General features: G+C 47.5%; 1 protein-coding gene across 1 annotated transcript in view; it reads right to left on the bottom strand.

Annotated features, from left to right (window-relative positions):
* Window positions 1–4,022: 4,022 nt before the first annotated feature.
* The window catches only part of LOC121072992 (hexokinase-1-like), a 35,305-nt gene continuing 26,643 nt past the window's right edge, over window positions 4,023–12,684 (bottom strand). Inside the window, 8 exon segments of the mRNA XM_040563403.1 lie at window positions 4,023–5,855; window positions 6,550–6,649; window positions 6,652–6,718; window positions 6,720–6,783; window positions 7,409–7,563; window positions 9,753–9,877; window positions 9,880–9,954; window positions 12,323–12,422. Of these exon segments, the coding sequence (XP_040419337.1) occupies window positions 5,711–5,855; window positions 6,550–6,649; window positions 6,652–6,718; window positions 6,720–6,783; window positions 7,409–7,563; window positions 9,753–9,877; window positions 9,880–9,954; window positions 12,323–12,422 (831 nt within the window). The 3' untranslated portion in view covers window positions 4,023–5,710.

Genomic DNA, 12,684 nt, shown 5'->3' with positions numbered 1-12,684 from the left:
TTAAAGACCATCTAACTCCAACCCCCTGCCATGTGCAGGGACACCTCCCAGCAGCCCAGGTTGCTCAAAGCCCCATCCAGCCTGGCCTTGAACACTTCCAGGGATGGGGCATATTCTAAGACACCATTTAAAGGCAGCAGGTTTGTAGATGTCCTGAGACAGGTCTGTTTCCTAGGGGACTTTTACAGGTGTCATCAGCATCAAAAGCACTCTGACAATAAAACAAGACTTATATCCATGTAGGTCTGAACATCACTCAGCTCTGGATACAAGTTCAGCCCTCCTTTAAACCCACGCTGCAATACAGAAAAGACAGGTTTTGCCCATCAAGTCAAAACAGAAGCAAAACAGACCTCAGGCAGCATTCTACTAATCAGTAGAATATCAATTATTCCCTTCCTGATAGCGAGCTCCTGTTCTCTGTTCCACAAGACACTTCCATCTGGAAAAGAGCTGATGGAACAGAAAGGCTGGGGCTCATCTGGCCCAGTCTGGGCGGACCCTTGGGGTGTGTGGGCAGCTAATTCCTGTGGCTCAGCAGCCTTGAGGTGGATGAGGCTGTGGAGCTGAGCTCCTTTACAACAAAGGCACCCATGCGGAAAAGCCTGCCCTGAATCTTTCCTGAATTCTGGGCTTTTCAGGCCTGTGATTTCACCTGCACCATCTCTCATCATTTAGAAGTGAGAAACAACTCAAAGAAAGAGTCATCTTTTCATGGATTTCTATAAGCTTACCAAAACACGACGTATTTTTCCTGTTGAAGTGTGCTCGAGCGATTCCTCCACCTGCACATAGATAATTGTGGTACCTCATCTGGGATCAAGCTCTCTGAAGAGCCTTAAGCAGGCTTGGTCACAGGGGCTGCAAGCTCCCGTCACTGGGGAAGGTGCTCAAAAATAGCTGCTGAGCGTAGCTCCTTAATCCCCTAGCTGAGCAGTCAAGTTTGCAGCACCACTGCCTGCTTACAGGAGCAGAGGGCCACCCGGGTGTGACACACTGGGGTGGTGCACAGCTGGTGACATCTCAGAGCTCTGCACTTCCAAAGCTGCCTGTACCCCAACCTCAGCAACCCCACCATGGTCCCCACCACAGACAGTCCCTTCGTTCCCCTTTCCAGACTTACCCCATCTTGTCATCACTGTTCTTCTCTTCTCAGATACTTAAATAAAGGCTGAAATATGTCATCTTCGAAGCCTGAGACATTATGTGCAGACATGCAGAACAGGACAAGCTGAAATACAAGCCCAATACTTAATGCAATGCAGTATTTAATACTGATGTGATAAGTAGCACCTTGCAACCACCTTCACCTTTTGTGACAGGTTGGCACATAACATCACAGAGACATACCTTGGCATACAGGAGGCTCCTACAATGTCAACAAGTCCCAGTTATTCCAAATATTCCCCTGTGCTCTGGGAGAACAAAAGCTACAAAGCGTTGCCAGGCTTGACTTCTGCAGTAAATTCAGAACAAAGATTTGTTGCTTAAACAGCAAAAGTGCTCAGGGAAATGATTTTCCCAAGTCTATTTCAGTACAGAAACCAGCAGATACATCTTCCTTCTCCACTTAATCTCCTCCACCTTGCTGGCTGCTGTGGGGGACAATTATGTTACACAGAGGCCCAGCAGACTTATCTCACTAATAGGACATGGCAGACGGCACAGGGCTGTGTGCCTTTCTAAAAAATGTTCATCATTTTAAATTGTTCCAGTAGGCAGCTTCTAGCCTCAATGTTATCTGCCCAGCCCTCCTAACTGGCCAGCCTGCTCCTCCTGAGAGCACACCGTAAGGGTGCGGCAGGGCAGAGGGGGGAACAATAAGGAACAGGCACTGACAGCCAGCCACCACCAAGTCATCTTCTACAGGGATTCAAAACACTTTGGGAGAGGCGCTTGGTGAGGCACACACCTCTGGGACTCATGCTTCAAGGAACTGAAGAACACCTGCACAACAAGTTCACTATTTTACATACATAAGCTGTACCTCTCCCACGTGCAGCTGAGGTGACAGTAAGGCATTAAAGCCCTTCTCCAGCAGCTTTCTAATGCAGATCTTTGGGACCAAACAGGTCTGTCTTGAGCATCCCATCTTCCATCACACCGTAACAGCCAGTTGGATCCCATCTCAGATGCCCAAGTGTCATGGAGGTGCTAACACTGTTTTCCCCGTGCAGCCCCTGACAAGCACCAACATTTCCTGCTCACGGCATCTCTCTCATTCTGGTGCAGAAAGCAGAAGATGATTTCTCCTGTCTGCAAGCGAAGCTCCACGTCCCCTGAAGGACTCACACTGCAGATCCTGAGAAGTCTGTCTGCTAGAAATAACAACAGTTTGAGGAAGTAGAGATGCCCCAAGCCCTCATTGGAAAGAAGAGGGCATGCCATGGCCAACTACATTATTTCCTGTGATATATGAGGTAACAGGAACACCGTGCTCCAGAGTAAACGCGTACAATTCTTCGTATAAATATAGACTTGATTAAATGCCACACAGCAGTATAAAGTGTCCAGGTCAGCGATAAATCCCCCCACTGTACAGTTACTCATGGTCTAAGTACCAAGGAGTCCCTGCAAACTGTAAGGAAAAACATTTGAAGAATCTCATTGTTATAGCAAAGGAACAAACAAAAAGCACAGAGCAGGGTTCAGAAGTTCAGAAACACTTTATTTGCCTTCTGCTATTATTTTTTTTTAAGAAAACAAAACAAAACAAAGGCTGCTTGTTTTAAACCTATTCAAAAGGCTTCTGAGAGAACCCCCAGAGGAATAAGGAGCAGATGACATTACAACAGTGGTATGCAAATGGCCTTTTCCCCAGGAAATGTAAGATTTGTGTGTCAATATCGAAGTAATTTCTACAGTTTAACAATTAAGAAGACTATGATTTATCACCAAGCATAAAAGCTTTAAGTAAGAATCTCAGTCATTGCTTGGCTAACACTGAAGACATTTCTCCGGACAATTGTAGTTTGTGATTCACTTGCAAGTTTCCTAGGGGTAAGAAGAAGTTTGGAAATGGAAGTCCCACCAGGTCCTGCTGTTTCTCTCGAGTACATCACCTACAGTCCACAGTAGGAACGGTCATGCTGTTAGAAGCACAAACTCACTCCCTGTTTGTTATGAGCTGGATCCAATAAACAACACCACCTCTGCCAGCATCTCCTCACTTCCACGGTCACCCCATGACCAAGTTTAACTTGCACTTCACATTCATCCTCTGTCCTGCACCGAGCCTAGCCCACAGATCATAGAACGATTAAGATGCTGAAGAGCTCCAACACAGGTCCCCCATACGGCTCACACCACCCCTACGGCAGGCATAAGATTTGAAAAACTTCAGCAACTAAAACGCAATGCATCCCCTCCACCCATAAACCTTCTCAGCTTCTTCTGCCTCCTATTTGGGGTCAGAGCTGCAGATCAAGGCTGTCAGACTACTCAAGCTGTAACATAAAATGGGTTAGGGGAGAATTACAACTGTAGTATATGCAGAAGGGCCTTTATACACAACTCCAACATAGGATGTGGCAGACCAGCAGTGCAGGAGCACCTGACGCCACGCTTCTGCAAGCACCAGCCCTTCGTGCACGTGCGCTTACAGGCGCTGCTGTGCATCAGGCTCCTGCAGGAGCGCAGCACTCGCAACGTAGCCATCAGAGTATCTGGCAAAGCCTAACATAATCACATTTGCTTTGGTGCAGTGGGCTGAAGTCCTCCTGCACTGCGGTTTCCCCTGCACAACAGGGCATGAGACACACCGCAGACAAACTACACACACCCTAAGTTTTGGGCGTTGTGAGCTCGGTGCCTCTGCTGAGCCACATTAGGAAAGGCAGGTATGGTGTCAAACAAAACACCACTCTGTTTGAATCTGACCCTGAACGCCCGGGAATAAAAACACACACACAAAACCCGGCACCACTGGGATTAGGTTACAGCTCTCCCTGCACAATAGCTCTTCCCAAAGCCTAAGCCAGCAGCCGACAGAATCTCTTCCAGAAAGAACCACTAAACACCAGTTAACGCACATCAAAAAAGTTTAATATTTCACAAATATCACGTAACACTAGTATCGGAGCTACTAGTGTGCAAAGTAAAAAGACTCTCTACCTTTGCAAAACCAGTTAGGCATGCAATTTTTCAGGTAGACACACACTTAAAGCTGCGATGACTGCTTGCAACTCACATGTTACTTTACAACATTCACTCACAGTGCAACCATAATGCATATTGAAATGTTATCATAGGTAGGGCAATCCAAATCTTAGGGGGTGGAAAGAGACAGAGAAGAGTAGCCTGCAAATTTCCATCTACTTTCTGCAGGAGAAGAGAGCAGGGAAAACCATGCAGAAGTCTCAAATTCATTTTTGGTAGGAGAGCGGGAATTAAATACTGCTGTGGGGTCTCCCTCTTTGCAGAAAGCGGCGTGACTTGCAAATGTTAGTTACCTTTTGCCTTCCTAACTGGTTCTCGATTTAAGTAATGCAACTGCTATGCAAGTATAATAATGGCATCAGCTCGACAAGAGGGCGGAATACACCAAGTGTATATGACACGAACCCTGTTGCTGCTTTAGTTCATGGAATAAGCTGGGTCCGATTTTGTCTGTGTGGTTTGTTTAGTTTACGCACCCAGGTCCTCAATGTCGAGGTCAAACTCAACCCTCACATCCCTTTCTGGTCATTAACTCTACCTGAGTGTTCGTGTTCGAGTGGCTGCTTACAGTATTAAAGATTAAGCTTTGCGTGGAAGCAAATACCCATTTAAGGCAAGAGACAGAGGTGTACACATCCAGGTGACACTGTTTGGCTGCAGATCCTGTAGAAGGGCAGCTGCAGTGCCCTGACCTAAACTCATAACAACAGAAAAAAATATTTTTTATACAACCCCTTGAACAGATGAATACAGCACAGCCTGCCTAGGGACCATAAATCTACCCATTTCCCAGGTCTGGAGATTTGGATTACCCAATCACCAACCACTGTGTTTTACTCGTTAGGGATTTCTTGCCCAAATGTTACAGGTTTTGCTCGGTAACACAACACTATTCACAAAGCAATGGGAAATACCAGTGGAACCAGATCCATGGGACAAGGGCGTTTACTTTAATTTTACCATGACAAAACAGGCATCGAGGAAGCAAGTAAGTCACATTGTCAAGTCCCACTACAGAGTCATGTACGTGCACAGTGCCGACACACCGCGATTTTTCCACAATTGCTTTAAACAAACAACAGTAGGTAGATATGCAGGAGGGAACCGTTGCTTCCCTTTCACTAAAAGCTTCAACACCCAGGTTTGGTGGTCAGCGTGCTGGCGGTGCACGTAACAGGGATGCTGCAAAGGTCACACTTGGTACAATGCAACAGCAGCTCTTAACACACATCAACTGGGGGCAATTTCATCTCAGACAACAACTGATTTTTGACATCTGCAGAAATTATAGACTGATTTTTTCCATGACCTACAGATGGGGAAGGTACCAACAAGGTGAATAAGAAACATGCAGATTGGGGTCCATAAACAGGAGATATTATTAACAGCACATATTCTATCTTGTATCCTATACTTTTTATGTCATTAGTTGTATTTTTTTCCCAATAAAGCAGTGAGTTCTGTTTATTTATTTATTTACCAGTTCAGACTACGCAGTCGCTGCTTATGAGAAAGTGCTCACAAGACAGAATCAGGGCCGGAATTGTGGAGTTCAGTTCTGCTCGGCATCACGAAGCCTGCATCCCACCGCCGTGATGAGTGCTGCCCCTTTCCCACTGCCGTCTTCTGAAAGCAGGAAGGTCACATCGCACTTGGGTGCCAGGTCTTTGACTGTTTGGTGCATAATCCTCGAAAAGCTGTGAAGGGAAACAATGGCAGTGGGCAAGGGAGGTCTTGCAGCACCTACAGAGCACAGCACCGCCACGGGCCTTTGCAGCACTCCCCCTTTCACAGCAGAGAGAAATAAAACGCTGGAAACTATAGTGGGTGTGAGACTGGGAGCAGGGGCAAGCACTTTCATCCCAGCCCTTTGCTCTCTCTCCATGCGGGGTTAGATGGATCTCTTCTGCCACAGCAAAGTGCAAAAGACGAGATTGGTGCATGGTATCCCTTCCTACCTGCCTCCTTCTGTATACACTGGAGACAGGCACTAGTCCTCCCCTCCCTGTGTTGCTAGCTGTTGTAGACTCCTGCCCTCACTGCCCCCTGCTTGCAGCAGCCCACCTCCTCTGCCTGATGACAGAAATGTCTGCCCAAGAGGCACCAGGCATTCGAGCACTGATCTGTCACTGCCTTTGCATAGCCAAGAGATCATTCGCCTTCCTGTGTGGCTTCCAACTTGCCCAGCAGCTGTGTTGCCTTTAGTTTGGCACAGCCCCCTGAATCCTTCATGATCCTCTGATTACCTTTTAGAAAGCCCAACCAGCCCTGATTAAGATCTCTTTCCCTGGCTCTTATTCTAGCAAGTAAGAGAAATCAGTTTGGAAAGGGACATGCAGCAACACGTTACAGGTCACAGGCAAACAAACACAGAGAAAGGTGAACACTCACTGTGGGTGTAGCTTGTACAGCGTCCCATCCACACCAACCGTAATCTCCAGGTGCTCTAATCCTCTGTTCTCCCGAATTTTATCTACAACTGCAGCCATGCAGCCCCGCACAACTGAGCCGCTCGCTTGGACACTGCTCCACACACGGTCTTGACAATGATACTGTCGTCCGCAGGTGCTGTTGAGGCCCAGCTGCTGGAGGATGGTTCGCACCTGAAGCAAAGCTAACCTGTCACTGCAGGAGCAGAACACAGCATTTAATTAAAGGCCCTCCTCAGTCGAGCCACCAGCACAACCCCCTCCACATCAAGAGCTGCACCCACTCTCCCAGGCCACGCAGCCACCCTTGCTGCTGGTACAAGAGACCAGAGAATGCAAATGCACCCACCCCGACTCCATGCCGCTGCCAAATTCAGGCAGAGCAGGAAAGGGGCACAGGCAAGCCAGAAGGGCTCTGAGCACAGCTCTGCGTTGCTTCCCCTTCTCTTTTCATACCAAGCGCATTTCAGGAAAGTATTTTCAATGACCGACTTCATTGTTTCCCCCCCCCATAAAAACTCAACAGATTTCAAGATAGTGTCTAAGCAATAAAGACACAAAAATATCCACTAAAGAAGCACGCATTCAGCTAGCTGTCATTCAGTTCAACAGTTATAGCTAGGCGCACACAACAGGCACAGGAAAACAGCCTGATTTCCAGTGGTTTAAAGAGCCCTTCTGCACAGGTACAGGCTCTCAATGAAACCAAAATCATCTCTGGAGCACTGAGCCATCCTCTCCAGCCGTCAGTCCCCTCCCAGCATCACCAGATGAGCATTACCACAATATTTCACTCTGAACAGCCTCCCGTGCTCTCTTACCTCTCGATCTGTGAAAGGAACTTGGTTTCAAAGATATGCCTGGTCTTCAACGTCTCTGAAATCTGGCCTCTGAACAGGAACCCCCGCTTGGTGAAGTCAATCAAAATATTGCGGACTATTTCCCCCAGGTACATCCCACTGATCATTTTTCGTACCTGCAATGGAAGACAGCAGCACAGCTCAGAGGACACAGCTCATACTTGCAAAGTGGCAAAAAGTGCATATCAGCTAGATGTCCTGCCTGCACATGCTGGGGTCATGCAATATGCAAAGTGATTTATAAAGAATGGCCATTTATTACAAGAATTGGGCAAGAAAAAGCAGTGGAAAACCTTGCGAGTCCGTCTACAAATACCTCACGTACTCCTCACTACCATTTCCCCCCAGGTAGGCAGTTGCTGATGATGGCTGCTATTTCTGCCAAAGAGGAGAAATGAAAACCTGTTGCCTGGTTGAAAGTAAGTTTGCTGTGCATCCCTCAGCAACAGCCCTGAGCAGAACCCAGTCTCCACTGCCCAGCGTTTGGGGAGTCCTCTCAAACCCTGGCTGAGGCCTTGAACAGAAAAAGCTCAGTGGCTCCATGCAGGAAAATTACAGGAAAAGCACAAGGTACAGGCACTTGGAGTGCAGAGTTCTTAAGTGAGTCCTGTGCTGCAAAGCACCCTGTGGAAATTAAAAATAAATAAATGAATGTGAAGAGGTATGTTCAGCACGTTCCCAGGATCACTGACCTGTAAACAAGCAATCCAGGGGATTGGGGTTGGTTTGTGCTTTTCGGTTAATTCCAGCACCTGGTTCCCAGCAGGGAAATAACAGCCCAAAAGCCACAGGGAGGAACCACAGTGTTTTGAACCCCTCTTGACCTCACTTTGCACACAGAACCCGAGTTTTCCACTGGCAGGCTTGCCCCAGGCTAGAGAGGGATATTTTCCACCTGCAGATCTCTTCCTGGCACGCACCAAGGGGTGCTCAGCGCTGGCACGGGGCAGCCCCATGCTAAGAGCAGGAGTCTGCTTCGCCCCCCTTCCCCTCCAGCACCATTCTGGTTTGAAAGGGGCATTCTGTGGTCCATGACCGAGCTGTGCCCTCAGCAACAAGAGCTGAACACTTTCTCATTTACTGAAAAGTTCATTCAGCCACGCATCCTTTATTTCACCTCCTGGAGCTCTGAGCAGGGTTTCTGCCCTGGACTGAGCTGAGCCCAGCACACCAGCCACCTGGAAGCAAGCCACGCAGTCCATTTAATACCATGAACTCTCTCAGGCTTGTACCCAGCAAGCGCCTTCCCTCTCGAGTGCCTAACTTCTTCTGGAATAAATTATCCCCCTTGGCAGTTTCCCCTTCTGCCTTTAGCTGCTTACTCCATGCCAACCCTACTGCTGCATCAGGCTTGCTCAGCGTCCGCCTCTCTGCATCTGTTTGTGCCCTAAACCCTAAAGAGCTTCCCAAGGGAGCTGCCAACTTGCCTGCATCCCCCAGGTTTCCAGGCAGATTTGATGGAGTCACACAACTTTCTTAATAGCTTCACTGCCCCCGTGTCAAAGCAGAGAAATTATGAAAAATTGCAGTCTGGGCATGCAGCAGCCTCAGCCCAGGAGCATTGTGCAGGGTCCATCTCCTTGTCAGCTCTTTCTTCATGGGGGCAGGGAAGCACTTGCTCATGCAAGAGCTGGGTTCCTGAAATGGGATAATGGGATCCATCCTCCAGGGCCAAGAAAGGCAGGTCCTCTGATGTGGCACGTCATCCAGAATATTGCCTGATTAAGAGCTGGCTGCAACTGCTTTACAGTGACCAGCTCTGAGCTCCAACCATGCCTGCAGGTCTAGGCTGAGGATTTCAAGAGGCAGAGCCCTTGAACAAACAGAACTCAGCTAAAAGAGATTAAACTGAGACCAAGAGCATAGGAATGACAAGCCATCTTAAACATTTAAGTACAACATGGGATGAGAAAAAGGATATTTGACTAATTCAAATCCTCCTGAAGTTCTCACCAAAAACCCTGTTGCAAACAAGCTCTGGGCAGATGCTCAGTGGCCACAACAGCTCTGCCTACCCAAAAGACTGGCAGAGGAATTTGGCTGTAGCTAAATGAACGGCTGCAAAACAGCCAGACAACGATAAAGATATTCATTGCTCATACAGAAGAGAAAGCAGAAAGAGAAGATCATGGATGTTTGTCCTTTGGGAAACTAGAAAAAAGAAGCAACCAGAGGCACAGAGGAGGAAAATCCCACAGGACAGAAGGGCTGCATTCGTTTTCCACTCTTAATCTCTCCCTTCTGAGAAGGGGAGAAATCCAATTCTCTCAAAAACATTTGAGGCAGCCTGGCTTATTCTTAGCACAGCATTTATCTCACAGTACCTTTGCTTTCCAGCATTTAGTGAAAAGTCATCAACCGCTTTGTCATATATTGTCCTGATATCGTCCAGGCATCCATTATCCCCGAACGCTCCCCACTCCATGTTCCACACATCCGTCCTTGCTCACCATCCACCATCTCTACGTTTCTCATCTCTTCCATGTAACAGGCATTGCTGCCAGTTCCTGAAAAGAGAAAATAGTGAAATTTCTGTGGTTTTTGTACTTTTTTTTTTTTGAACAAAACACTGGCGCAAGAACAGTCCTGACAAAACCTTCTGGTGGATCTTGAAGGTGCTTTTTCTGAATGATGAAGTCAATTCCAAAAGTCACAAAGGAAAAACAAACAAAAAAATACTTTGATAATCCTAAACTAAGGGAGAATATTAGTGCATTATAGGGAAGCTGTGGCACACTGCTCAGCATGGCTCAGAGCAGCAGAGGTTCATCCAGGCTGGCTGGGCTGAGGGTCCCATGTTACGGGGGGACCAGCAGCATGCATTTTCAGCACGCTGACCTCCAAGTGTTTTTGAACCCAAAACCACAGCAAGCAGCCAGATGAAATCTGAAGTTTCTGTAGTTAGGAGTCACCTTCCACAAAGCCCACAGACCTTCAAAGTTCAGGGGAAAAATTATTGAAGTGAAAACCTCAGGAAGATTTGAGGCATCAGGCAAAGAAAAACCCAGGGATTTTGCTGGCTAATGGCAGGGCATTTTTTAGTTCTTGTTTGTTTTTATGATGCACAAAATTCAATTGTTTCTATTGTTTTTCAGGGAGGCAGGTAACTTCCACATTGAGATGATGCCATATTTGACTCTGCTAAAAGGGAACCCTAAGGATTGTGGTAATTACCAAGTGCTCCATGGGCACTAAGTCTTAGGAAGCAGAGCTTTGTTAGCAAAGAGAGGCAGATTTGCTACTACCCGGGGCACAAGACTTCGTGAAGTTGCCTAGGAAACTATCACGTGAGTCCTGCATCACAGGTTCTGCACAAATTATACTGGCAAGCGTGTTTTACTTTGTGATCACTAGGTGATATATCGATACAACCTGAGCAAAAGTCGGTCCTCCCACAGTTCTCCCTGCTGCAGCCAAGCTGAGACTCAGCACAGGGTCTTGGGGAAAAGCCTGGGCTGGCAGACAGAGACCAAGACTTGCAGGAGCAAGGTGGACCAGACCCAGTGTGAACTGTCAGCACTGGCCAGCCTCCAAGTCTCACGGTCCAGAATGAGCTAAAGGCTTCCTGACTATGTGAATGGCCATTAAATACAGCCTGTTAGGCTGACAGACTTTTAGATATCTCCTGTTGCCAGCAGGGACCCAGCCTCATCTGTGGCAGTTTCCAAAGCATGCAGCAGGGGAGACTCAAAGCATCGGTTCTCCCAGGAGGAGAAGAGGTGCCAAGCAGACAAGACAGCACGATGTGAACTCACCCCTGCAAGAATATTATTGCCTGACAAGCAGCAGCAGGACAGTTCACCCAGCTCCCTGCACTGCAGAGAGCAGGGCAGCTTGGGAGAGCAAGCCATCAGAGCAGCCAAGGCAATCTCAGCGGGGGAGAGGGAGTTGTTAGAGCCCTGGGGCTTTTGCTTTCCTTATCCCAGATGTACCCAGGCCACCGAATGAGGCAGGGCTGCAGCAGACAGTCAGAGGATGCTATCAGCATCCCAAGGACATGCTGCCCTTCCTGCAGGGAACTCTCACCGAAAGCATGTCAACAAGGGAGCTCACAGACACGGCTCCCTACCCACACTGTTCTGTGCTGACTCATCCTGGACATTTTCCAACTGTCTGAAGGAGAAATTGGTGGCGTTTCATTTTCCTACAAGTCACTTTGCAACTGAAAATGTTATTTAAGCTCACAGAAGCCTTGTCCCCTTCCTTCTCTTTCTCACCTGGCAAAGCCCAGCAAACTCCTTTATCTGGAGAGCTCTGAGAATTCACAGCACCCATGCTACAGGGACCGTCAAATCCCAGGCATAGATTTTGCAAAGGCATCAGCAGTCACCTGTGGAATTATTTCAGGTGTTTCACTGCTGGGAAGGAAGCTGTTAGCTGCTGCACTTTGTCTATCAGATCTTTCCATTGCATGCTATTCAAGAATTGTGGCTGTGCATTACAAGTTTATTCTGAGAGACCACATGCTCAAGGCAAACTGTGGGCCACCTGAACACCCAGGCAGGGAAACGCTTATGGGTTAAACTAACAAATACTCCAGGAGCTGATAAAACTACCTGAGCTCAAGTTTGCTCGATTCCCAAGCAGCACAGCATCTTCCCAGTTAAAACAGGCAGGATTTGTTCAGCATTATAGCCTGTGGACATCTCAAATGATCAAGCACAGAACCAAGCTGGCTGTTGAATTTTGCTCAACTCCTTCACACGGCTTGCTTCTGAAGGTATAGCTGTTAATCTCAAAATCTTTCACTTCTGGACACCCTAGCTCTATTTTTAGGTAAGCACAGGGACAGCTCCATGAGAATACAGACAGGTGTCTGCATGCTGTTTAATTTAAAAAAAAAAGTGCCAAACAAAAAGCATTTCTAACACATACCCACAATGAGTCCAATTTCACAGTTTGGGTCTTCATAAGCACAAGTCATCATCGTGCCCACCGTATCGTTCACCACAGCCACCACATCCAAGTCAAACTCCTTTGGAAGAGAAAAATAAAACAGTGAGAACTCTGGGTTTGGAGCCACCCCTAACACCAAAGGGGACACAAAAGGAACACAACAAAGGGTCACTGTCAAAACACACCAAGAACAAACAACTGGAAGTACTGGCCCAGGTTTACCTGTGCAGAAATGAGAAGTTAACGTACCAGCAGGTAGCTAAGGCTCCTTGCATGCTTTACCTACTACAGGACTATGGCAGCAGTAGAAGGTATATTCCTGTCTGTTCTCATTGGCTTAG

The sequence above is a fragment of the Cygnus olor genome, chromosome 7 (genome assembly GCF_009769625.2).
Source record: "Cygnus olor isolate bCygOlo1 chromosome 7, bCygOlo1.pri.v2, whole genome shotgun sequence".
NCBI lineage: Eukaryota > Metazoa > Chordata > Aves > Anseriformes > Anatidae > Cygnus > Cygnus olor.
Note: the sequence above shows the minus strand (reverse complement) of the source record. Positions and strands in the feature narration are given on the sequence as shown.